The 26,561-nt window shown below is 42.3% G+C and overlaps 1 protein-coding gene across 4 annotated transcripts in view; it reads left to right on the top strand.

Moving 5' to 3' along the window:
• dab2ipb (DAB2 interacting protein b) overlaps positions 1–26,561 on the top strand; it is a 109,578-nt gene that overhangs the window by 30,543 nt on the left and 52,474 nt on the right. For 2 of the 4 annotated variants that reach the window (XM_054612196.1, XM_054612198.1), the window contains exons 2-3: positions 5,993–6,114; positions 14,090–14,208. In XM_054612196.1, coding sequence (XP_054468171.1) covers positions 6,028–6,114; positions 14,090–14,208 — 206 coding nt within the window. In that variant the 5' untranslated portion in view covers positions 5,993–6,027. The remainder of the gene's footprint in view (positions 1–5,992; positions 6,115–14,089; positions 14,209–26,561) is intronic. The other 2 variants (XM_054612195.1, XM_054612194.1) reach the window with 1 other exon arrangement.

The following is a 26,561-nucleotide window of genomic DNA, read 5'->3' as shown; positions in this document are numbered from 1 at the left end:
CTCCAGCATTTGGATAAAGTAGCTCATTAAAAAGCGTGCCAATTTCTGTTGGCTACTTATGTTATTTTAATATGTCCGATACATATTTCATCAACCCATCACAACAATTAACATGTGACTGTAATAATAAATGTAATAGATGACACATCTTTCCCGTGGGGTAGACATTTCTGTGACACAAATTAAGAACACCAGCAGTACAGAGTGTTCCTTTCAAGTCGCTATCATTCGTAGGCAGATTAAATACGCTGTGCCACTTGCTTACAACCACCTTTTGTGAATTGTATCATCACAGAGCCACTTAGCACAGCCAGCTCCTGGAGCGCTAAAAGATCATACAGGACGTCAATCCAGGCGAAAGAACATGTGTTCAAAAAGTCAACCGTCATTATCATTATATGAGCACAGCACTTTGGCACAGCCGAAAGAAAAATAAGTTGTTATGCAACATGTTCATCCCCATCCCTGTTTTTGTTCCCCCTCAGATCATTAACTAGATGCTATCAGTCGCCTGTCTGCCTTCTCACACTTTTTGTAACACATTACCACCAGCACCTGTCTGCCCAGTGTGCCGTTTCCCTGCACACCTCACACATGAGTCAGTCATTCTAATGTCATCCTGTTTGTCTCGCCTCGATAGCAACGCACAAAACGTTTGAAAATATTGAACATCACAGTTCGTTTTCCAGAAGTAGGAGAGGCTTTGAACCTTTTTCCTCCCCCGCCTTTCGTCTACTCATTTTTCAAGCTGTAACATCCTGTGCTGGTGAGGTGTGAGAGGAAGGGAAGGTTAGCTGGCGCTGGACACTGGATGGAGCACACCTCGCCGGGAAAGACTTCGGAAATATGTAATCTGACCTATGTGACTAAATGTTAATGGAAGGAAGCAAGAGCTTTGGATACGACAGAACGATGGATTGATTGATGGATGGATGGATGGATGGATAAAGGGTGGACGGATGGATGGGTAGACGCATGGGGGAATGGGTGGATGGACAGATGAATAGATGGTTTGGTGAGTGGATGATTGGTTGATGGGTGGATGGATGGATAGATCAGATCATTTGATGGGTGGGTGGATGAATGAATGAGTGAATGAATGAATGAATGAATGAATAGGTGGGTGGATGAATGAATGAATAGGTGGGTGGATGAATGAATGAGTGAATGAATAGGTGGGTGGATGGATGGATGAGTGAATGAATAGGTGGGTGGATGGATGGATGAATGGATGGATAGATAGATCAGTGGATGGATGGATGGATGGATAGATGGATGGGTGGATTGCTGATGGATGGATTGATGGATGGATGAAGGGATCGGCAGACCTATGGATGGGTGGGTGGATGAATGGACGGATGGATGGATGGGTGTATGGACAAGCTGCAGGAGAGCAGATATTTTCCCCTAAAAGTCAAAGTATAACAGAATGTTATTGGAAGGAAAGAGGAGCTCTGTATATGATTGATGGATGGACGTATGGATGGACGGACTGACAGATGGATGTATAGTGACAATCTGCAGGAGAGCAGATATTTTCCCCAAAAAGTCAAAGTATAACTGAATGTGAATGGAAGGTAGGAAGAGCTTTGCAGTAGATAGGAGGATGGATGGATGGATGGATGGATGGATGGATGGATGGATGGATGGATGGATGGATGGATGGATGGATGGGTTGGTAGATGGACAGCTGGATAGATAAATGCATGGATGAGTGGGTAGGTGGATGGATGAGATTCCCAAATAGTCAAACTATTTCTTTAACACTCGGTTATTCATTCTGGTTAATCTTTTATTTAATGGCCACAAAAAATATATTTTCACTCTCTATCTCTATCGGCCAGACCCGCGACACACTTTCACTCCTGTGAACGCAAGAAAAGCAGGTGACTCTTATCCATGCAGTCTGTGCAGCTGTAGGTCCCCCAGGGCTCTCACTGGCATTTCCAGGGCCCCATTAAACAACTGTGAGTAAGCCTAGAGGTGAGTGGAATCAAGGCAGAGTGATGGCTCTATTTGTGGGTATATGATGATGGAGGAGAAGGAGGTGGTGAAATGACTTTTAAGGGGATGTGAAAGGGTAGAGAATAGCAGCAGGAGAGGTGCAATGTGAAGGTAAGGTCAGATGAGAAAGCTGATTTAATGTAGGAGGTGATTTTGTAAAGATACAGTGAGAACATTTTGGATATGGAGGTTTGAAGATAACAGTAATCTGGGAGCACACAGAGGAAGGAAAGGGGATTTTATGGAAGAGAAGGTGGAAGATAATGATATGAAAAACATGATAGATAGGGAATGGATTGGAAATAAGGACGATTTAAAACAATAGGTGGCCTTAAGGCGACCAGACGTGGTTCAAAGATACCTCGCCTTTTGACACAACAGCAGCTGTTGTCCGTGTGCCCTCTGACCCTTTGATTGGCCTTTACAAAATAGAAACTCGGTATGCTAAATGCTCCCCTCGTACAACTTCAGATACCAAAATAGCCTGATCAGCAGTAGTTAGACGCCCCACTCTGAACAGTGTTTAGAACCATTTAGAGAGTGTTAACGATCTGAAACCAGCCAACACATGCAGTGTTAAACGGCTCTTTGATGATTTACTTCAGTTCGGAAGTTGTGTTTTGATTGAAGTTTCATTGGGCATGTTTACTGTTTTCTGTTGGGTAGAGAGTCAAAGGAGCGAATTATGGCGAGGGAAATTTTCCATGCATTTGTAAAGATGCATTACACACAGATGGTGAAAACATGTGGAAGCGCACACTGCAATTTCACACAGCAATTAGTTCACAACTAAATGATGTGTGTGTGTGTGTGTGTGTGTGTGTGTGTGTGTGTGTGTGTGTGTGTGTGTGTGTGTGTGTGTGTGTGTGTGTGTGTGTGTGTGTGTGTGTGTGTGTGTGTGAGCGAGCCCTCCTCTGAGCCTGTCGCAGCCAGCTGTGTACGAGTGGGGAGCTTTCCGTTAAGGAATCAAGACTAAAGGGGTAAATCCAGGGAAGTTGAGTGCAGAACTAATTTGTGACGAGAGAAAAAAACTGAAATTCACACTGCTGACTTAATTTAGTCAATGTTCATGATTATCTCATCAGCCCCCTTTTTCTTTTTTTTTTTTCTTTTTTTTTTTTTTTTTTTACCCATGACTGATTTTCACATTCAACACTTGTTGTCATGGCAGCAGACACATCAATGCCACCATTTTTTAATACCATTTTATAATAAGGAAGTGAGGCAGATTTTCTGAAGAGTTCTGTTAGTATACCAGTTTTTATTAAATGTTGTACCATGACAGTGGATTGAGCAGCTTTCCACATGCATTCATTTCATGACACAATTTAGAGTCATTTTTACTGTTTCTATTCGGCCCTTATCCAGAGCTGCCACTCAGTGAGACAACTGAAGTTACACAAATGAGAAGTCAGATAAGTCCAGACAATCATCAGTAATACATCGCTGGTGATCCCATTCATTTTTTTTTAACATGAAACAGTCTTTAGGATGGGACAGGACCAGCTTATCACCCTGCTACAAATAAATAAACTGTATGGCCTTTTGGACTTACAGTCAAATATAAAAAAAAAAAAAACGACATCCTACGTCTTTTCCTAAACAAGTTTCCTTGACCTCGATGGCAAAGTACACGAGGTCAAGAAAAAACGGATAGAATAATTTATAAGACTTAAGAAAAGACAGCCTTGGTGCTTAGAGATTCCAGCTGCAATTACTGTACATGGCAGGGGGCGGAAGGATGTGTTTGCAATTCTGCACAATTCAAGACAGGCCTCCTGTCCAAATGAGAATCAGACCTCCTAAGAAGAATGCTTTCAATTTATCCGAAGGGTACGATTATACAGCCAAAGTGAATGTTATTGAGGGCCGAATGCTTTTAATGTTTCTGCCGCAAGGAATTGTGTAATTTTCTCCTTTCCTTTCATAAAGGATGGACCAGTCTTTGTTTGACACAAAGACCAAGCTAGTTTAAAATCAAATCTTCCTCACCTCCACAGAGCAACGGATCACTGCTCACAGGATCCAGATGGCTCCGGTTTTCAATTATAGTGATTTGATTTTGCGACAGAGGACGTCTGCTCTGTGTCAGAGCATGTTGTGTTCGTCTGTTTGTTGTCGCAGGCTGCATTTATGTTTATGTAAAGCTGAGAATTATGGGGGCTGGGATGCCGGTTATTGCTCTGCACAGCAGGAAGTGCTTTTCCACCATTCATTCTTCAATTACAGTGTGCACTAATTCAGACTACCAGCCTGTTGAACAGCAGACAGCTAATTTAGCACAGCTCAGCTTGACAGACGCGCCACACACTCCAAGTGTGTGTGGCTTATTAGAGATGCTCCATATGCAAATGTTATATGACTTTTGGCACAAAATTGGCTACATCCGACGTTTGGTAATATCATTGCAGTTTCGGATCACTACATTCCCTCATTTAGCTGAAGCCAATATTTTGTAAAGTTGCACATTCTCAAGTGAAAAGTTTTAAATGAAAATGAATTCAAAATTCGCAGTTTGGGTTGTGGAATTGCTGTCAAGTCCAGAACTGTAAGGATATATATTTGTAAGATCTTATCCCATTTTGATTTTTACAAAAAGTGGACTTATGACCAAGCTTTGTTAAAATACATAGTGTTCACTGGTTCCAAAAACCTTGTATTTTAACTATTAAGCGATATGACGATTGGATCGGCAGTCAGTGTTCCCAATATAAAGTGAACATTCCTTATCCATGTTATATACTACAGTGTAGTGTGTGTGTGTGTCTATGTGTGTGTGTGTGTGTGTGTGTGTGTGAGAGAGAGATAGAGATAGAGGGAGGGGGAGGAGGATGTGCTTCATAATTTCATCCTTATTAGAGTCACACTGCCACTAATTCTATTAGATACAATGTTGCAGACAGTCAAAGATCTCATTAAAATAATCTAACAAGAACTCAGTGACGCTACGACCCGATGTGTTTCCAAAGATTATATCAGTGTGTCTGAACTGGTTCTCCACACTCTCTGTTTTAGGCTTGTTTTCAATGTATGTGTTTATCTGTTGACCCAGCTGGGACCTTCATTGTGGGAAACTCGACTGCGACAATTTTAGAATGTCTCGTACTGAAAGTTGCAGTTTTTGCACAGAACATTGTGGTCCAAAGAGCCTTCCATTCACCATGTGGGGTTAGACAAGTTCACCGAATGACTGACGTGGTGATAGTTTGCTCTGTACAAGTGAGCTAGCAGTTAGAAGTGATGGCTATCTGAAGTCTGTGGAGACATGCATGCACAACATTCCTTCAGGACATGTCTAGATTTGCTGCTTTTTGCACGCACGCACAGTCTGGGACTCCAGAACTCTTCTCTGACAACTCTTTCATACAGATCTGATACTCTACTGACTGTGTCCAAGTTAAGAAGAAGCATCAGATTGGCAAATTCAATATAAGCAAGATAACGGATTAGTTATCAGTAAACAGGGAAAAGATGTAAAAATCAGGAATGGAAAGTTCCGGCCTTTTACTCCATGAATGGACTCATTCATGCATTAATGGAGGAAAAGGTATGACGCAGTCCAGTGATGCACGGTCAAACGTGTATTTTTGCATGTTCTCATACAACATTTGCCTTTTATCTAAAGTACACACTCACGCGTTGAGTGCTTTAAACATTTGGCTCAGGTTTGCGTTTGTCATATCTAAACTTTCACTTGAAGCAGTCCATTAGGGAACTAACACTCCACACCCTCACTCAACACTCTGTCAGGGTCTTTGGTTCTGTTTTTACATTTGAGAGAGCCTAGCTAGCTGTTTCCCCCTTGCTTACAGTTTACTTTACGCTAAGATAAACTAGACTAAGATGAGATAAACTAAGCTAACTGTCTTGAGTGGTATCAATTGTCTCCTGTAACTCTCGACAAGAAGGGGAACAATTGTATTTCCCAAAATGTCGATCTACTCAAAATGTGAAATTTGTCTTAAAACAATGATCCTTCTGTTTGCAGAGTCTCCTCCGGAGAGGACAGGACGCCGACGCAGCATGCCAGGCAGCTCCTCAGACAAGAACACACCCACTATGGAGGCTGCGTCCACTGCTACCACACCTTTCAGAGTCACCGTGAGTACTGTGAGTCTGTCTTGTATGTATCGTCTCTGTGTTCTGTGTCCGTTTTGGCTCTCTGACCCTTTTGTCTCCGTCTCCACCTTAGTTTGCCTTAGGAGGCTCTCAGCTGCATGTCAATGTCTACAGAAGTTTGCTCTGGTGTCCAGATGGACCCATGCCACTCTGAAACTCATTTACTTCAAATGTTGGAATGGGGCCTTTGATGTTTGCCGTCTACACATCACACATCTTCCACATCACGGGTTTATGTTCAGCACACCATCCTCCACTGCCTTTTTTTTTTTTTTTTTTTTTTACATCCTGTGTGATTTTCATTGCATCTCACACTGAATAATTTCAAAATGCTTCATGTGAGCCGACACGCACGCTCCCACACCTGTGCACGCACACCACAGTCACTCACACGCCTATAAGCAAACTGTCTCTCTTCCTCTTGACACACACACACACACACACACACACACACACACACACACACACACACACACACACACGCACACACGCAGCGCTGTCCTTTGTCTGTCATCTTCGTCTAATTCCAATCCGGTACGCTTTCTGCCATGTTTAATTCAATAGATAAACAGCCAGTTAATGAAGCAAAAAATTCCGCTATGAGTCATCAATTTCAAGCTAATTAGCAATTAGCTGTGCATATTGGCGTTTAATAAGTAATGAGTGGGGAGATGACAACCTGGAGGCAAACTGTAAACAGTAGATGTAAGGGCCAGCAGGGCTAAGAGCACTCAGGATCACTCTCATAGACAATCATCCAACTTCATGTTAACAGTCGGCCTTTGTACTGTAAGAGTATAGCAGGCACAGGAATTTGAAGAAGGAAGTTAACGGCTATAATACATTGTATTTTGTTGTGAAAAAAAGAAAGATATACTCATTTCTTTCATTTTTATCTATTGGACATCTTTAATACTTAAAAGTTTCACCATCAGGTAGTGTTTAGTTTGTCAAAGAGACACTTTGGGATGCCTCTAAAGCTAAATAAAATCCCCCCCAAAAAACTAGAAGCACCGGTGTTGGACCACCTGCAGAGTAAGAACAAAGTGTCTCGTGAAACAGTGTTAACTTTATATAGGAGTTGATAAAATCACCACAGCTTGATTAGCTAGAGATTACCAAACTCTGTTCATATAAAAAAGCGGAAATTAAGTTTGTGTTAGTGTGTGCGTGTGTGTGTGTGTTTGTCTTTTTCTGTCTCAATGAATGTGAATTGAATCATTGACACGTGTTATTTTGACGTGACCGGGAATATATGAGTGGATATAGCGAGATATATATATATATATATATATATATATATATATATATATATATATATATATATTGAAAAATTGAAAAAGAGAAGAAGAAGAATAAAAAGCTCATAGGAGACAGGAAGGGTCAGATTGAGAGGCTAAATATTGATTAAGTGTCTGTTACGGAGCTCCTTGTACTCTCCAGGGAAGAAGGGGGGGGGGAGCACTGCAGCAAAGTCATCTTGTCTCAGTCACATGACCACTTAACTTACTTCTGTTTGCTGATTGCTAAGCAGCAGTAACTTATTGCACAAAGAAAAGCATCCCCAGACAAAGTTCGACCCACTTTTTCATCATACTGCCCCCTTCTGGACTTTGATGGTAGCACAGTCAACTAAGTTCCCCATAGCAACTTTTTTATCAACTTTCTTTGGATGCAAACAAGATATCAAATAAGATATTGCTGAAATTGTGTTCATCATATATCATCATAATATATATTTGCCAAAAGTTAAAATGGATGCACTTTACACTCACATTTTCGATATTCTTTTCCTTCTCTCCTGCGTCTATCTCCCACTTTGAGCAATGACAAACCTCCCCTCACTGTTCTCCCTCCAGTGAAAAGAGTTTTGGTGACATCTAAAGTACCCCTCCTAGGCCTTGAGCTAAATCTGTCAAAATGTTTTTCTCTCATGTTCTTTGCAGGGACTGGGTCCACTGTCTGCACACACAAATGGAAGCTGCACACAAACACACACACACATACACAGAAACTCTTAAGCACAACCTTCAGCGCTTCTCAAAAACAATTTCTCCCCACTAGACTAGAAAAGTAAAATCTCTCCCAAGCCTAATCTTCCGCGGCCAATTCACTCTTGAAGATTGCACACGTTAAATTCAAAAGTTACAACTCGGTAGTTTCTCTTATTCGGGTACTTGTTTAAAAGAGCAGACAAACAAACCTTATCTAAGTCTGTCACGTCCACGTCCCGCTGATTGCACTAGCTGGCTGGATTGATTCTCAATTGGGCCTTAGCTCCTTATCCAATCTCCCCCCTCCTGCCTCCCCTCTCCTGCCTCCCCTCTCCTCTCAGATAATAGCAGGGGGTCTAATTGGACAGGTATGTCTCTTGTTTTCATCAGGTTGTGCTAGAGGAGGACAAGAGAGGTGGATGTGCGAGTGGGGAACACCCTGCTGATTGTCCAGGCACTGATTCTATCAGCCCCCCCATTAGGGAAGCCAGGAATTGCCAAGTCAAGGGAATAGAATTGACTTGTTGCAAGCATTTGCTTTAATTTCCTGAAAAAAAAAAAAAAAAAGCCCAGCGATAAAATTGAGCTGTTCTCTTAGTGGTGATTTAATGGGCTTGGACAGGCTGAGATTACAATCAAGTATGCCGGCCTGTTACCCTATCAGACACACACGGGCATGCGCAGAGGGAAAGCTAACACACATTAGCAATGTAAACAGAGGTGACGTGGTAAATATGGACAAACGCGTTCTTTCTACAACCATCAAATTCCCTTTGGAGCCGGTACAATACGCCGGGGCTGGGGTCTTTGAGGGTGCATGTTGATTCAGATTAATCCATCCCCCCCTCCTTTCCACTAATTAGCTGTCAGCCGTAGAAATGCGGAATAATTAAAGAGCTCATTGGAATTCACGCTAACATGTGACACTGTAATGGCCCCTGTCAGGCTGCACTGGCTGTAATAGCCTTATCGTGTTCTCCGCGTGTAAGTATGTGTTTGCAAAATGACACGCAAAGGGTCGGACACTACAGCAGACCGATGATATACAAGAGTGAACCAGATATTAATTCATGGAGGGATCTCAACAGTATTTACGTCCTGTATTGAATTTTTGAGTTTTCTTTTCATTAATGCATTCATATTTATCGGTGTTATTCAACCTAGCTCGGAGGTAAATCTATTAACCATACGATAGAAAGATGACGTGATGTATGACATTTCATTAACTGTCAGTTTCAGGTTTCTACTAGAACATCTTAAACGCTTTAATGTTGAAAAAAACACAACTTTTTTCATACCGTCCGTCTGAATACACCTGTATTCCATCTCTGTCTGAAAAGCTCTTTTTTTGGCGCCCCATGAATAAGCTCATGCTCTGATTGGCTTGAGAGCAAAATGTGGCACACCTTTGCAAATGTAGTTCTCAAGCCGCGGGTTGAGATACTCAGATGGGGGTGTATATTCTATTGAGTGTGCATGTGACGAAGGAAGACGAGCAAAATTAGTACTCCAGGATATTTGAAAAAAACTGACATTGACATATTTGTTTTCCTCTGTGATATACATTGCGGTGTTTAAAGAAACAGGAATATTCACCTTAAAGTGTGTAGGACACATTTTAGAGTTAAATGCAGTAATCTAGTGCACTTTGAGAGCAAAATTAAGAGGAAAGATAAACACTCTTGTGCTCCAGTAAAAAAGATAATAACATACACATTGGTTGTATGGATGTGGATGGTGATGTGGCTGCAGAAATCCCACAGACAAAGCATGAAGGGCTTTGTGTTTCATGGCGGGTCGGGTCGGGTTGGTCGGGTTGACCCCTCGCACTGCGGACAGTCTGCCCTGGCATGCGCACATCGCAATGTGTATGCTGAAATGATCAATTGTGCAGCTTTAAGCCAAATCTGAATGGCTTGTTGAGTCCCGCGTTTTCTGATCCAAGCAGCCCACAAAAAAAAAATGCCGGGTTGGTTGGCACTCCAGATACCCAAATGTATGTGAACTATCACTGAATGAGATAGTGTGTGTTTCATGACATGTCCCCTTTAAGAACCGATCCCATACAGCCAGACATACTTGAGAAAAGGTCGAGCTGTTTACAATATTGTATATTCGCAGGAAGTGTCAGCCATCAGTGTCTTGACAAGCAACAACCGATGTCACATGTCAAACACATATGCTAAGACGTGTGACCGATCAGGATGAACACCGCAGGGACACACAAAACTGCTTCTACTGTACTCCACCATCTTTTGTTTCAGCTCTAGCTCGACTCTCTCCGCGGCCGCGGCCGCCGTGCTCCGCTGAGTTCTGATCCGACGACGACCTTGTCGCTCATTTGCTGCACTCTCCTCCCCCCCCCCCCCCCATTTAGTCTCATTCTATTGCTTTTTCTATCAACTCACGCTCTGCCTCCCACACATTGTGCTGCACTTTTTCCATTTGTCCCGCTCCTACATCTCATCCCTCTCTGGCAAGCATTCATTGTCATTTTCTCCATTTTTTTTTTGGGACTAGTCACACCTCCATATCTGTCCTCTCCTCTACTTCACCATATGTCTCTATGTTTTTTGTTTTTTTCTTCCCTTGCTCGCTCAATCATCTCATATGAGCTTGCGGTCAAGGCATATTAAATGCTAACACTTATGTGGTGCTTCCAGTGTCTCCCACGGGGTTTAATCTGGTGTTAATATAGGCATCAGTCATCCTCACTGACTGATTGTAAGTGAGGAAACAGGCCGTTAATATCGGCTGACCTTTTAACCTGTGCAATAGCTCTGACAAGCTGACTGCATAAGAGAGCAGTGTTTAATAATGTCACATGGCCGTCCGCATGCACTGAAGAGGGTGAAAGAGAGAGCGAGGAATGCAAAAATAATCAGAGCGATCACAGGGTGGCGTATCCTCCTGACGTCTCTCTCCACTTTTTTCCTCTTCATTCTGTTTCCGTTTCTCCCTCCGTTCTCCACAGTCCATCCATCAGGGGCAAGCAGAGAAGTAAAAACAGAACAAGCAACCACTAATCAAGCCGCCTCGCCTACAGGGACAGGTTTCTCTTCACCGACTTATTTCCGCGGATGGAGAAAATAAATAAATAAATAAATAAGAGAAGCGTTTTAATTTGTCAGCTGTGAATTTGCCAACAGCGGCAGGCACAGACTCTCTCTAGGGCCTACGGGGAAGAGGCGTGGAATTACTATAAATCCGGAGGTGATTGTGAAGGATATCCAGAAATGAGGAAAGGTGTGTGTCACTGTTTGCGCATACAGAACGTGTGGGTGTCTGGGGTTTTTTTTTTTCTACTGCAGAGCCATCATTGCCATCAAAAAAAAAAAATCAAACATCCACCTGCCTCTCCTCAAGTCTTCCGCTCATGTGTTTTCAAGGAGCCGATCTGGAGGGGATTCAAAATGCAGTCGGAGACGACCGAATTCCTCCTGCACAGTCTGACTCATATATTTTCTTTGTTTAGAATGGTGCCTAATGCTAATCTAAACCTCTAAATCTGCCCACACGCTCGCATGCACATATGGAGTGAATGACGGCGAAGGGAAGGGAGAGAAAGAGAGAGAAAGAGAGAGCGTCATGAGGTAGTTTGATACCAACAGCAGTGACTCATTTTTAGCAAAAAGGACCCTGAACAGAGTTCACCGGTGGCAGGTAGCAAGAGTGAGCCCTGTGCTAAGCCCTCTTTATACCATGTCAGATCAAAGTTACTATCATGAACACAAAGTCTTTTCTCATCTGTTTAGTATGCACACATCATTTCTGATCGTGGTGAACGAATAAATTGATTGCTTTTGTAATGATTCAAGTAACGACAGGAATTGAAATGTGCAAGATCCTCCCACAACGTTTGCAGTAGCAGCACACCAATCAACACTAGATGTGTCCCATTTTCATTCTTCAATATCTACTAATAAGATAAGATAAGATCATCCTTTATTAGTCCCGCAGCGGGGACATTTACAGGATAACAGCAGCATAGGGTAAAGTGCAAAACAAGAGACATGGTAGAAGAAAAACAAGATAAAAGAAAATGAAATAAGTATTATAAATAAGCAATAAAAAACAGTAAAAAAAATCCACAATAACTGAAATATTATATGTACAGACAGAAAAACTATTATAGCTAATAGCATACAGGATGTGGTGTTCACTCGTTTTTCAAAGTACACCGTTTTTGCAGTACAATAAGTCAGTGTACTGAACCCTCAGTAGCATCTCTCTTTAGACTTCCCCTGCCTGGGAAATTCCCTCGTTATTCAAGCTCCATATCCAACTATCTAATGCGGGCCTTCTGTTATATATTTGCAGCCTCCGAGCTCACTCTTGAGTTATTTTCTCACACATTTCTGAAGCTCCCACCAGAGACCACAGAAGAACAACTGCTTTCACCGGCTGAGCAGTCCTCCTGAACGTCCTCTGTAGGAACTGGTGGAATGCCCTTTTTTAATACTACTTGTTTTTTTTTTATAAAGATTTTACTCGAGCTTTCTCCCAACTGTGCGCATTTTGTTTCAAGGTTCAGCAGCTGAAAGCAGCTCCCTCCACATTCTTTTGCGTACTGCATCAACAGCACACTCTGTGAATACTACACACTGCTTCCTTTATCATTTTGGCTGCGTGAACACTCTAAAAACTCCTAAAAATAAGAATGTGGCATTGAAGTTGGACAGCTATTATTTTGGGCCACACACACACACACACACACACACTAATGGAGCAGAGACACACCCATGTGAGCAGGAATATACTGACATTAGCAAGTCTTTGTTCCCGGCCCAAAGAGCTTTACAGATGACAGGTGTTGTTCATCAGGATGCTGTGGCTGCTCTGTGATCAGCTGGCAGGCTGTCTGGAAGTCACTCTCTAATTATCCCCATCCCATTGTTGCCCGGGGCGACCTATTCACACTGTAGGTGGTAATTATACAGGTGTGTTAATGGGCCGACTGGGACTGAGGGAGGTCGTTTTCCGCGGCGTGTCTCCTGTCTCCGTCTTGTGAACGGCGTGCATGTATGAGGTCTCGGCGCTCTTCAACACATTGTGGCTCCTGAAGGTGTTCAGTGTATTGTTCAGTCTGTGAATCAACTGCTGGGATGTTTGATTGGAATAAAAATCAACACCTGAGCCCGAACGCCACGTGGCTTAGCACTTTCCCCGTCGCACTGGCTTTGCTTGTTAAGTTCCGTCTTCTTCGTGCTCGCCTCCCAAGTCATACGTAGTCCTTTCTTTTCCAACCTCGTCCTCTTCCTCGCCTTCCTGATCTTCTTCCCAGCAGTGAATTCTAAAAAAGAATTAAAAAAAAAAAAAAAGCTGTTAAAAGTATTAGTTTTCTTTTCTTTTTTTCTCTCAAAACTTGCAACGGCCTGCCATTTCTGCACCATATCTCATTTCTTCATATTCTCTCGCTCTTAATGCCAGCCAACAGTTGCCATGGAGACAGCGAGGTGCTTGGGGGGGGAAGTGTGATTGCAGATGTTAGAAGAAGTAAACACACAGACTCAGACAAAGAAAGGAATGAGAAAAAAAACTGATAAAGGGGTGTATCTATTTAATTAATTGTCGCAAATACCGACCTAATTACTGCTGTGGGAATCAATCTCTAATATATGCACACGTTTTAACTACCTGCTTGTTCTATATATGCTCTTTGAGAATCTTTTGTCAAGGTCCTGTCTGTGAATGTGTCGCTAGTCTCTTTGCATTCAAGGAACATTTTGTCTGTGACCTTGTCCTCCCTTTTTCCCACTGTGAACATCATTCTCTCTCTGATATGAAGATCTATACTCATGTATTACGCATTAACGGAATTCAGGACGTGGAACGCAAATGTCTGTGTTAATATGTTCTGTCTCTCGATGATTGACATCTCGGAGACCTCCCTCACAAAGTAGCAGAGTCACCTAGTCTTATCGTCCGTCTCTCCCTCTCTCTCTCTCTCTCTCTCTCTCTCTCTCCATCAGGGCTTTCTAAGTCGCCGTCTGAAGGGTTCGATAAAACGCACCAAGAGTCAACCCAAACTTGACCGCAACTCCAGCTTCAGGCACATCCTTCCCGGCTTCAGGAGCGTCGACAATGACAGGTAGGTTTTTGTTCGTCGAGGACGATGCTGGTGTGTGTTTTGTGAACGCTGGATATGTTCACATGTCTGTTCTATTCCGCTGCTTTTTTTAACCCCCTCTACACGATGGCTGGTTATTTAGGTCACTGTTGACATTTGCGTGTTGTTTTGTCGGTGTATAGTGAAAGGAAGTGATTCCTGACTCTCCAATCTGTCACTTCTAATGTGTCTCGCTCTTTTCTCGCTGTAACACACGGTGATCCTCCCGTCCTCCAGCTGTGTCATGCCATAGCGCGATTGGTTTCTAGCGTGGAGTTGTGGAAATCATATCATGTCTTCGCAAAAAGGTTGTATGTGAAATGAAATAGGATTCATTTTGCTTCGCCTCGCAATGGAAAATGGGGAAGCAAATGGATATGGGATGTCACCCGTCAACTAAGTCTAAAACGAGTGCCAACAGAGACAGGGATTGGGAAGGTGTATCACCTCACCATCTGACGGAGCATGCAGAGTGCAAACACGGCAACAAACGGTAATATAAATATTTGCTTTCCCACTGTTACAAGACACGTCACACATGCTGTGGCTCTTTTTTTTTGTAGTATCAATGATACTACATTAAATGTAACCAACTCAAGATATAAAATCATATAAGCCCAGCTTTCATGCTTTATACAGGATTATTATTTATCTTTGCGGCCCAAGCAACTGTGATTTTTCATGTTCTGAGTCTACTTTTAGAAAATCTTGTAGTCAGAAATAGTCCCTTCATTTATATCGTGACATACTTGATACTAACTGAGATATTTCTGCTGTATTTCCACATCTCACTTAACAAACTGCCCCACATACCATTTCTATCAGTCCCTGCCATCTCTGTCTTCGTTGTCCAAACTCTACAGATCTATGTTAAGACTTCTGTGTCTCACATTGCTGCCCCATGTGACGGCGTGTCGCTTCCGGATGTGATAATTGCCAGTTTCTGACTCCCGATTTCCTCATGAGTTCAGCCACTTGGCAAACTATTTTCCCGCCCCTAATGACGTCAATTACTATTTCGGACGGGGTTATGTTGTCCCCGCGATCGCGCTCTGAATTGTTTGATGGCCTTTCCACGCATGTAATAGTAACAGCTCTAATTCCCAGCACCTATCTTTGCTGCGTCTGGAAAACAGCCAAGGTGTCCATCTGTTGAGATTAATTAATGGAGGTGGCTGCTTTTGAAGAGATGTTCTATAGCTCTCGGTTTCAAAAAACTCTGCGCCGGGCGGCTGCCTTTCTACGTACTTTTAATGAGGCATTAACATCACTGTCAAACCATCACATGGGAACACTAGCTATTGTTCAGTGTGGAACATAGTGAACTGTTCCCCCGGTGCAGTCGGACAAAATGAGCTCGTATATGTCCCCCTTTCTTTGTCCCCGCTGTTTTCTCATTTTCTCTCCCACTCCTAGCCATTCTTTTATGGCGTGTATTTTTCTAACCTTGCTCCCTTCTATCCATTTCAAACTCATCACTCTCCAATTTCATCCTCGCCCGCCCTCCCCCTCTCTCCTTTTTCTCTATATTTCACACACTAGTGAGGTTTCCTAGCCTATCAGCATTTATGTGTTTTCCCACTGATAAAGCTCCCGGCGAAAAAAAAGAAAGCAAATATCGGACAGGAAATTGGAACGTTCAGGAGGTATCTTATCTTATTAACGCAGAAACAAACACACACACACACACACACACACACACACACACACACACACACACACACACACACACACACACACACACACACACACACACACACACACACACCACATGTTCCACACCTGCAAATGCACACATTGACTCCTATATAATGATAGGTATTCCATAAACATATCCTCATAGTGGTAGAAGGAGACACGGTGACAGCCCCCCCCCCCTCCCCCCCCCCCCCACCCCCCAATCACTTCAGCCCCAGAGCAGCCTGAGGGCAGAAAACACTGCAGAAGAAGGCAGACTTGGGAATTGGCAGAAAAAAGGGAATAGAGATGATGAGACGGAGGAGGAGAGATGGATGGAGGGAGGGAGGGAGGGAGGGAATCCTATACCCTCACCCTCACAAACTCCCTGGTGTGCAGATGTGCCGCCTCAAATGTGAGGGATTGGATGTATGCAGAGAACATTAAGTATTCACTCTGCATCTCGAGCGCCATACCACCAGAGAATTATGTACAATCTGTTCACTTATACCAGTTTCAGTAATCAAAACATATTTTCTGCTATTACTTTTCGCAGCCACATATTTGAATGCATATTTCTTATTATTGTGTTGTGAGAGCAGACACAGCGTCATACAGACACACACACACACACACACACACACACACACACACACACACACACACACACGCACAGACACATTTTCCAGAGTGTGTGTCAGCCGTGATGACATCGTTAGGCCATGTTGCCCGAGTCGGTCTCAGGAGAGAGACCTGCAGATGAGGAGCAGCTGGACTTCTAAAATGAAATATTCATCTGTGTTAATCAGAGGCTGGACACTGAGAGAACACTCCAATCTTTGGCAAAAGCAGAAACAACCCCGTACACACTCGTACACACACACACACACACACACACACACACACACACACACACACACACACACACACACACACACTAATTACTGGATTAAGGAAGTACATCTATTTATATTTAAGTACGCTCTTCAGGATATAGTCAAGTTGTTCTTTTCAGGGTCTGCACATTTCATGTATCATCTGGACATCGTGACATGCAGGTTGCGCAATTTCCCCTCAAGCGTTCACTGAGGCAATCAAAGTAATAATTAGGGCAACAGAATGAGGAAACCTAGACTGTAAGTGCACTGACAGAACAGAAGGAACTAAGCAATTCCAAAAACTTTTAGGGAAGCAATTGAGTTTTTCTTTTTATGTCTATTTTCATGACTACTCTCCTTAATTTAAATAAAAATCACAATATCTCATTTAGCATTTTTTTAAAATATTTTTAAAGTTTTTATATGCCACATGCTATTCATAATCAAATGTCTCCATGCGCTGGTCTGTAATGGTTCTGTGCTCTGACCTGATGTCAGTCACTTGTTGCTCTCTGCACGTTCTGCTTGTATCAGAGATGTTCTGACCCTCACCAGCTCCTTCGCCCTCATCCGATCTGCACCAACCTTTCCTGGACTCTGTGGACACGCTGATGAATACCATAGCGGTTGCAACATGTCGGTTTCTAGACCGCAGCGGAGTGCCTTGGTTGGACAGTCAAGCTTATGTGGGGGTGTTGAAAATTTCCATCAGCAGTGGGCATATATTATTTTTCCAAAGATCGTTTAAGAAAATAATAATAATTCATCAGCGCAGCGAGGTAGTCTTATCTACATATGTTGCAATTTATGTAGGATACATTGTTTTATTCAAAGGCAGTCCATGTTTGGAAACTACCTGGAATATTTTCTTTTTAAAGGGACAGTTCACCAGAAATACATATTTGTCCTCTACCTGTAGTGCTCTCTATCAATCTACATTGTTTTGGTGCGAGTTGCCTAGGTTTTGTAGATATCTGCCCTAGATGTGTTTACCTTCTCCCCATGGGACTAGGTGGAACTCAGCTTGTGGTGCTCAAAGCACAAAAAAAAACAAAAAACCTCAACGTCAATGTCTCTTTCCCGGAAATCATGACCTGGTTACTAATGATAATCCACAGACCTTGTTGTGAGCAGTTTCATGGAGTATCTATGGTGGGAAGAAAAATAGTTCCGACATGAAACTGCTCACAACAAAGTCTGTGGATGATTATGATTTTGTGTCTGTAATTATATGCATATCTACGTGTGCGTGTGCGTGTTTGGGTAGCTGCAGTTCTCGGCACAGTGGGCACCAGAGTGACTCATGTGTTTTTTAGGAAAATCTGCCTCTGCAACACAGCAGGAAAGCTGATTTTTTTTTTTTGCCGTCACTCACAGACTCTCAATATTAGCAGATGGATGAAATGGCCAAAGCGCTTTATTACATCCGTTTTTCACTTCCTGTTTCTGTCCCTCCGTCTCGCTTGTCTCAGACAATCTGCTCAGCTTATGCTTTAATTATGTTTACGTTGCATAGATGACTATACTGTATACTGAGCGATTATATAGATGCATGCTGGTAGAGACTCCTGGACAAGACAAAAGGGTATAGATAGGTAGATAAACAAGACTAGTTAGGACTTGGACTCTGACGTAGCATACATTTCATTTAAGTGACTGATTAGTTGGCCTCTTTTTGGATATATGTTTATCTTGTCTTCATATCTAGAGAGCATAAAACATGGCCAATATTAGCTGATATGAAAGATTGAAACAGATTCCATCGGCCAGTAACGGCACTGAGACAGCCAAGGCGCCATGTTTTGTTTCTTCTTCTTCTTCTTCTTCTTCTTCTTCTTCTTCTTCTTCTTCTTCTTCTTCTTCTTCTTCTTCTTCTTCTTCTTCTTCTTCTTCTTCTTCTTCTTCTTCTTCTTTCTTCCACAGCGGAATAAAGCCACACATAAAGCGTAGCCGATACCACAAACTTCTGTTTCAATTTAATTCACTCACATTTTAAACTCCATGTGTAATTTGTGGGTAATTACAAACTTCGCCTCGAATCATAAAACCACCGAGAACATGAGCTCTGTGTCCTTTATAGTAGCCATAACTCTGGAACTATTACTCTTTTAGATGAAAAAAGCAGGGTTAAACAATTCAAAACTACCTATTATATATTATATATATATTTGAGATGAAGGGAGACACTTCAAATAACCGCATTTGTTGAACTGAGTGCTTTTTAATTTATCTTATTTTGAAATGACAGGCATGATGTCACAATTCCAGCGACCGTATACGGTAGTGAAGCGGTGGTATCAGCATGTGTGTTGTAAGAAGCTTTAGCCTGCAGCTCTGAACAGGATTCGAGAGCCCTCGATACAAACCCCCGGTCATTTTTCATAAAGCTGCACCAATGGGTGCCGTGCTTAATTGTTGCAGGTGGTGGTGTCGGGAGCGTATCTGTGAACACATAGCGGCGTAGTGAGGCAGTGAGAGACACATCCATCCATAAATCCAATAAAGTGATGCCATTTAGAGTTATTAAATTCTGTAAACATTCCCCAGGTGGTTTCGACTGTAATATCCAACCTTTTCTATTGCTCCCTCCCTCCCTCCCTTCTTCCTCTCCCCGTCTCCCCCCTGCATCTCACTCACTTACTTACTGACATTCACTTTTTTGCTTTGCCAGCATCCCAACGTCTGTTAACCCTTCATGTTATAAGCCTCTGTTCACATCCCCCCTTTGCGCATGTGTTATTTCTTCTGTCTCCCGTGTCCCTTCCTGCTTCGCCACCATTTGTCACTTTGCTCCCGTCTTACTTGCTCCGTTCAAGCTATAATAGTTGTGTTCGGAGCTGCAGTTCAAATGGTGGATTTCCGCTCCATTAAACCCAATCCAGCGCTCACAGACTCGTCCCTGGATCCTCTTCCCTCCTCTCTCTCTCTCTCTCTCTCTCTCTCTCTCTCTCTCTCTCTCTCTCTCTCTCTTTGCCCTCTCTTCCTCATCTTCGTGCCACTGCACCAACATTCCCATCCTCGGCTCTCCTCTTGTTCATATTTGTCATAATTTGCTTACTCCCCACCCTGTTGTCTCTCCTCATTGTAGAGGGAAATGTCTCCTTTACCATCTTCTTCCCCCCCTCCCTCCATCAATCCCACTCTCCTGATGCTGAAGGTCACATGCTTGTTGATCACATGTGCACTTATCGGCCAACAACACATGATCATGCACACACACACACACCGACCACGCTGTCTCCTTTTTCTTTCAGTCAGATAAGTGATCCATGTTGTTATCCATTCATTCTGGCATCAGCTTATTCATTAATTCACTTATTCATTCGCTGCACGATCTTCTCAAGCGTTGATTCAGTATTAAATGGTGATGATTACTTGCGTGCACACACAGTAAGGATGTGGGCCTGGACACTGTCCAGAGAAGCAATGCTCTTAGTAGCGACAACAATCAAATGCTCGGTTACATTTTTATTTATTTTTTGCCAATAAGAAGAGAAACAACAGCAGTGGTTTTTCATTATGTTCATTGCAGCAGTATAATTAGGCAGAGGAAGACTGCATCCTTCTCCGTCTCTCCTTGGCATCCTTCCCCTCTCGCCATCTCATTTGCAATGCATCAGCATGATTCGGCGTAGATGAAACAGGGCTCTCAGGGTAATAATGTGTTGTACAGAGCAGGTTTCACCTACCACTGTGTATTGTTATGCTCTATCTCCATGCAGACTAGGAGAGCAATAGCAATCTAAAAAAAACAAACCGTAATGACTGGTGATGGTTTTAAAGCTTCCTGGCATTATCCCTCTCCATCCGAGATTGTAATGAGAAGTTTATTAATTCAAGAGCAATGCGTAGTTGTTTAGGTGCTTATGCAGAGGTGGGTGTTTTTGAAAAGGTTCATTTGTTCTGCTTTCATAAACAGAGGGCTCTTCATTCGCTACAAGGACGGAGATGACTATTCAGTTTTGAAGTTCTAGCACCCCGGATAAGTGTTTGTTTTTTTTATCTGTTCCAGTGTTCCGCCAGAGTCAGGGAAAATAAGTTTTATAGCTTTCCAAGGTTATACGGTCTGTTACTCAGAGTCCTGAAAAGTAGCTTAAGTACATTAACTGAGATAAGCTCTTCTGAATAAGACGGGTTTCTCTTACTGCTGGTGTCACAGACAAAACATCGGCACCGAATTACTGAATCTGTTTTGTTGTTCACATGAAAATGCCCGTGGAAAGCATCGAGTATGTTTTTTTATTTTTTTTTTATTACAAAACCAGAAGAAAAACGCATTCATTCCACGAAAAAAAGACTGAATTCAGTGACTTAAAAGTTGACACCTGCTATTAGTCTCTATTTGTATACAGAACAAAATAAGTGATGCACAAATTGTGCCGTCAACATGTATACACTGATGTTTACAGATTCAGCGTACAGCTTTAAGTGCAGTCCCTGAAACAAAAAGAAAAGCTTTGCAAATATAGGTTCCATTATGTGCAATTAGATTTAAAATGGCCTTCCTTCATTCCACTTCTCATCTCAACACGGTTCGAAAAAAAACCTTTTGCTTGTTAGGTACTTCCTTTCCCCTCATCCCTACAGCAAATGGACAGAATGTGAGTGATTTGCATTACACCAGATTATGCTCGATGTATTCTAGCGAGCTGTGCTCTGTATTACTTCTGTGATCACTTTACTTTCTCCATAGTTTGTCAGCAGCCTCATCCTCACAGCCATCTTGTAGCGGTGTTGACACCTGCCCAGCTGGTGGGTTGCGGTGGCTGGGTTGATGTTTAACCCTGCTGGGCCTTCTGTGAGCCCGAGCGAGCGTGGCCAAGGGTCTCCTCTCTTTCATTCCCTCCCCGGGTAATGAGCTGTAATGGATAGGGCCTTGGGCGTGACAGGAATACAGACGGCCCCATCAAAGCAGCTCCCTGCGCATCCCTTTAAAGGACTGCTCAGTACGCATGCAAACACTCATTTACTCATTCACTGCTCTCTTTAATCTACCCCCGGTCACAGGATTTTTTTGTTGTTTGTCAGGCACTCGTATAATAAGTATATTTTTTGCCTTTTTGAAGCATCATTGTCAGTGTTTACATGTTTTTTACTCCATTATAATTTATGGAATAAAAAAAAGTGGAAAGTAAAAGCGTAAAGAGTCACACTGCAGTGTTTTCGGTATTTGGGTGTCCTTATATAGGGGGTCATATGCTGACGGGGTGCTCTGTCTTATTCAAACCTTAAGATTTGGCTCTAGAGCAGGATTGAATACAAGAGCTACGACATATAGCATCAGATTAGTGAAGTCGTTTTTCAAGTCTGCATGTTGGCGCGACGGCTTCCTCAATCTCCACTTTTCACCTGAAATAATCTATGTACAAAATACGACAAAATATAAAAAAAAATGAGAAATTATATTGAGTATTAACACACGCATATACACACACAATAACATGCGTAAAAAAGAGTTCAGTGGCACTGACAGTCTAGATGGTACTCAGTGACTCTTACAGCGCCACTGAATTACCATGGCGATGACTCTAGATTGTTTTTTCACCACTTTCACTCCACTAACAGTCCTCTTCACTGCTCATCCTCCCTTTCACTCATTTGTAGTCTGTGTTTCTGCCTGAGTTTCACCATTCAGTTGACCCTTAACTGGCAATGAACCAAAGTCCATTGGCAATATAGTAATGAAGAAAAAAAGAAGCTCCAGGAAGTGTAAACTAAGACTTGGCAGTTTTTGTTCCTTTAATGTCTTTTTGATGAACAAAAATGATGTCATATAACAGCGGCAGCATATAGGAGACATATAGTTTCACTTGTACTCTGGTCTGACTGTTGAAAACCACTTCTAAAAGTTGACCGTGCATGTGCTAACACTTAATACGAGGAGCCAGAGAAAGGTGAGAATATTCACTGCATCTTCATTTTCTGAACGTCTTTAAACTGCCAGTTACCATCTGCCTATCCAGTATGCTTAGATCATTTTGCAAAAAAAAAAAAAAAAATACAACATCTTTTCAAGTTTCAGCAGACTGATCAGCATCGCTCTCACTTCTGTTGCTGTTTGTGATGCAAGCCAGCAGGGATCTGTCAAGCTGGCCTCTCATCCAAATGTTGATTGGTCCTTCCGACTTTGCATGGACTGATTCACATCACAGTTGGCTCGCATCCCTGGCAACTAAACTGTGTCCAAAATGACTCCCCCGTTCAGTATACAATCAGTAGTTCACTCCACTATTAATGGTACATTTTAAAGTTTGAACACAAATAGGTATCATCATTTTCAGGTACAGTGATGCCCGTCTGTCACATCCATAAAATGTTATGCATTGCATTATGGGATTGCTGGCAGAAAGTAGTGAATTTGTGAGGGCATTATATAATACAATAGTGTAATTGTGGTGTATTAAAAAGTAAACACGAGGGGATTTCAGACACTCAGTGTGTCAAATGTTGGTGCAAACTGATTTTGCTGAGATAAAGGAATCACCTGATCACCTGTCAGACTGTATCACCTCAGACAGCCATAGTTTACAAGACTTACTTATCCATCCCTAAATGATTACACTCTTTAGGAATGACTTTGTCTTAATATGTCAGTAATGCTCCATCACCAAAACCCCTTCAAGGTACATAACCCATGTTCCCCTACTGTCTTATGACCTGCCTTCTGAAATCAACCAATTTGTATATATATATTTTTTTTTTACTTTATTAATGTGCACTTCATTGCAATTATTTATATTTTGAATTATGTGGTATATGTCTTTAACACATTAAGTAAAGTCACTGATAGTAAGAAAGATTTAGCGGTTACAAATTCCTTGAAATCTTAATATTAAGTATGGCTGTCAGTGTTGCAGACGTGGCAAATATCTCAATAGATTTAGTGACTTGTGGAGCTCCTGCTGCTAGCTACTTTCATTTGAAAAGAGTTGGAAACACTGGTCCGCTTTTTCTTTTGGTTTATCCATTGTTACATGATCAAATCTTTAACTTCTTTACTGCGCATCGATGCCAACATCACGGGTCTATACAGTAGATCAACATTTAATATTGTGGTCGCTGTGATGTATCATTCTTTTTGATGAATAGCCCCTGTGTATGCTCTGTTAATAAAATACTATTTCTGTAATATTTATCCCATATAGCTCGAACTGAATTAAACTGAGAAAGAGAAGAGAGAGACTGGCAGATGTGGCGTAACAGCAGCACAGCTCGGCTGCTGCAGTCTGACCTAGTTAGAAACAAACATTTAAGATCCAAGGTGCCGAGCTGCCTGTTTACCTCTCCGTCTCCTCCTTTTTTTTGCTCGACGATGGGCTGCCACTCAAGCCAGCGGTACATCACATTCCACATGATGCTCTCCTGTCATTCCCATTTACATCGAGAGAATAATGTAAAAAAAAAAAACATTTGTCCAGCACACTGGAATCCGTCAGAATCTATTTGACTGATTGCTGGAGTCTAGACTTCCCACTGTTGCACACTTTACTGATAGCTACCATTGCACTGCATTGCATACCACACCACATGGATAAACTGTAAATATAAGGACACTGAAGTGAAGGAGAGATGAGACAGAGCCAGACAGACCTGGGTATCCCTTTAAATAAAAACGTCTATAAGTGTCTTCTTTCAGTGCTGTCATTGTTAGCTGGATTATGTCTGGGTCAGACGTTCAGCTTTTCATTGTTCATTTACCAACCCTCTCAAATCGCTCCCTGCACTCAGACTGCACTTGTGTCCCTTCTATCAGAAAACACAGCGTGCTCTACCAATGATACATTCACAGAGCTGTGAGCACGTCATCGTTAATAAACCTCTTGCTCTTTACACTGCTGCACAGCCTATGTAAATAATTATTTATGTTCATAATTGTACTTGCAGATCGGAAATCTGTTGTTAGACTGCCTTTAATTTAGTATTTTTACCTTCAGAGATATTTGGAAAATGCAAGTGATCTTCAGTGATTAGAAGGCTTCAACATTTTCATAATAGGACTACAGCTTTTATTAATGATTTGAGGGCAGCTTTGCTATGATGCACCCAAAACTAAGATAACAAATGTCTAGATAAGAGAATGTACTGCAAATAGGAAATGCTTTTTTTTTTGGGCTGCATTCTATACTGATACAACTTAATAAATGTATTATATTAGGTTTAACATTTCAAACCAAATAATGTATCTTTAAAATAATAGATATATACAGGTATGGAGTAAACTAAACAAATAAAAGATGTTTAAATATGAAATGAAATTTGCAGTAAAAATTTACCATATACTGTAATCACCCCCCTGTCATTGCAGATCAGTTGCACTGTATTGTACCCGACTTTGCTCCCACCGTTAAGAATAGATAATTAATCTATAATCCAATAACGTCAAACTGAGATTGTAGTTAAATTAGCTTTTTGGTCAGTACAAAGGCTATTAAGTATAAATTATTTCTAACACGTCTTCTGAGACAGGTTTCAATGAACCTGTAATCATGTGTTATCTTCTGTATTACGCTGTATACATCAAATTCTTACTGTACGCATGTATTCAGTATTTTAGAAAACGTTTGTATGATATCTTAGGAAAGTAAATCCTCATTTTTCAAGACCTGTATTTGTTCGACCTATTCCACCACTTCCCCTGACCCCACCCTGTAGGTGTTTTTGTTGTCCTACACTTCCTGGTACATAATTACATGGAACATACAATTTGACTTTGTTGGATATCTGCTATTTACAAGACATTAATTATCATAGGTAAAACTACAAAAGCTGTATGAGGACAGTCTGTTTTTAGAAGAGCTCAGTGAATAAAAATGGGAAACGTAAATCTTATATAATAGAGTGAAGTCACTAGAAATGGTTTAATGTATAACTATTCTGTCAGCTTCATGAGGAAACAGGTGGCCAGCAGAAAGCTCCTGAAATACATTTCATGATTTGGTCATTATAAACCTAACAATGCGCCTTTGACCTTTTGTTTAGAATGGGCCTGAACTCGGAGCTCACCCTCCTCCTCACCCCCATTGTGTGTTCATTTTGCTTTCCACTGAACTAGTGTGTGTGAGTTTGGGCCATGTGTCCGGGGAGAGTAAGGGCTAAGGGTGATGTCATGTCCGATGACATCATTGCAGACGTGCAGGGAGTGCAGATTAGTGGCCGTCGCTCTCCACAGCTGCCCTGCCCTTATCGGTGTGTCCCGCCCTGGCCCTTTATCCCCCCCCCCCCCACCCCCCGTGCCAGCTCTGTCAGTGTGTAAGCTCTGGAAATAGCCTCAAACTCACCCCTATCTCCTCTGCCAGTCTACCAATCCCGGCTCAAATTGAGCATGGCAAAACCCTCCCACACACACATTCCAGTCCCACTACCACCAACCCTTTGGCTGGCCCCATCAGCCAAGTCACTTTGCCAAAGCTGAGCTCCAGCCTCATATATACAGATTTCTTTTCTTTTTTTTTTTCTTCTGTCTGAGCCCCAGCATGAGTCCTTGTCTCCCAGCTGAACCGAGTCCATGCTCAGGGGCACATGCAACCCCCCTCGGTCCAGAGCAGAGAGAGCGGAGGCGGCAACATTAGCAGCAGCAGCAGCAGCAGTGGTGGTGGTGGTGGTGGTGGTGGTGGTGGCTGACAGGGAGAGCAGCACACCTCGCACAACAGTTGACAGGACAAAGAGCACACACACTCCCACTGGAGCAACACAAGGGGGGAGGGCAGGGCCAAGTGAGGCACACACACACACACACACACACACACACACACACACACACACACACACACACACACACAC

Source organism: Anoplopoma fimbria, chromosome 14, assembly GCF_027596085.1.
Source record: "Anoplopoma fimbria isolate UVic2021 breed Golden Eagle Sablefish chromosome 14, Afim_UVic_2022, whole genome shotgun sequence".
NCBI lineage: Eukaryota > Metazoa > Chordata > Actinopteri > Perciformes > Anoplopomatidae > Anoplopoma > Anoplopoma fimbria.
This window is presented reverse-complemented; position numbering and strand designations above follow the sequence as displayed.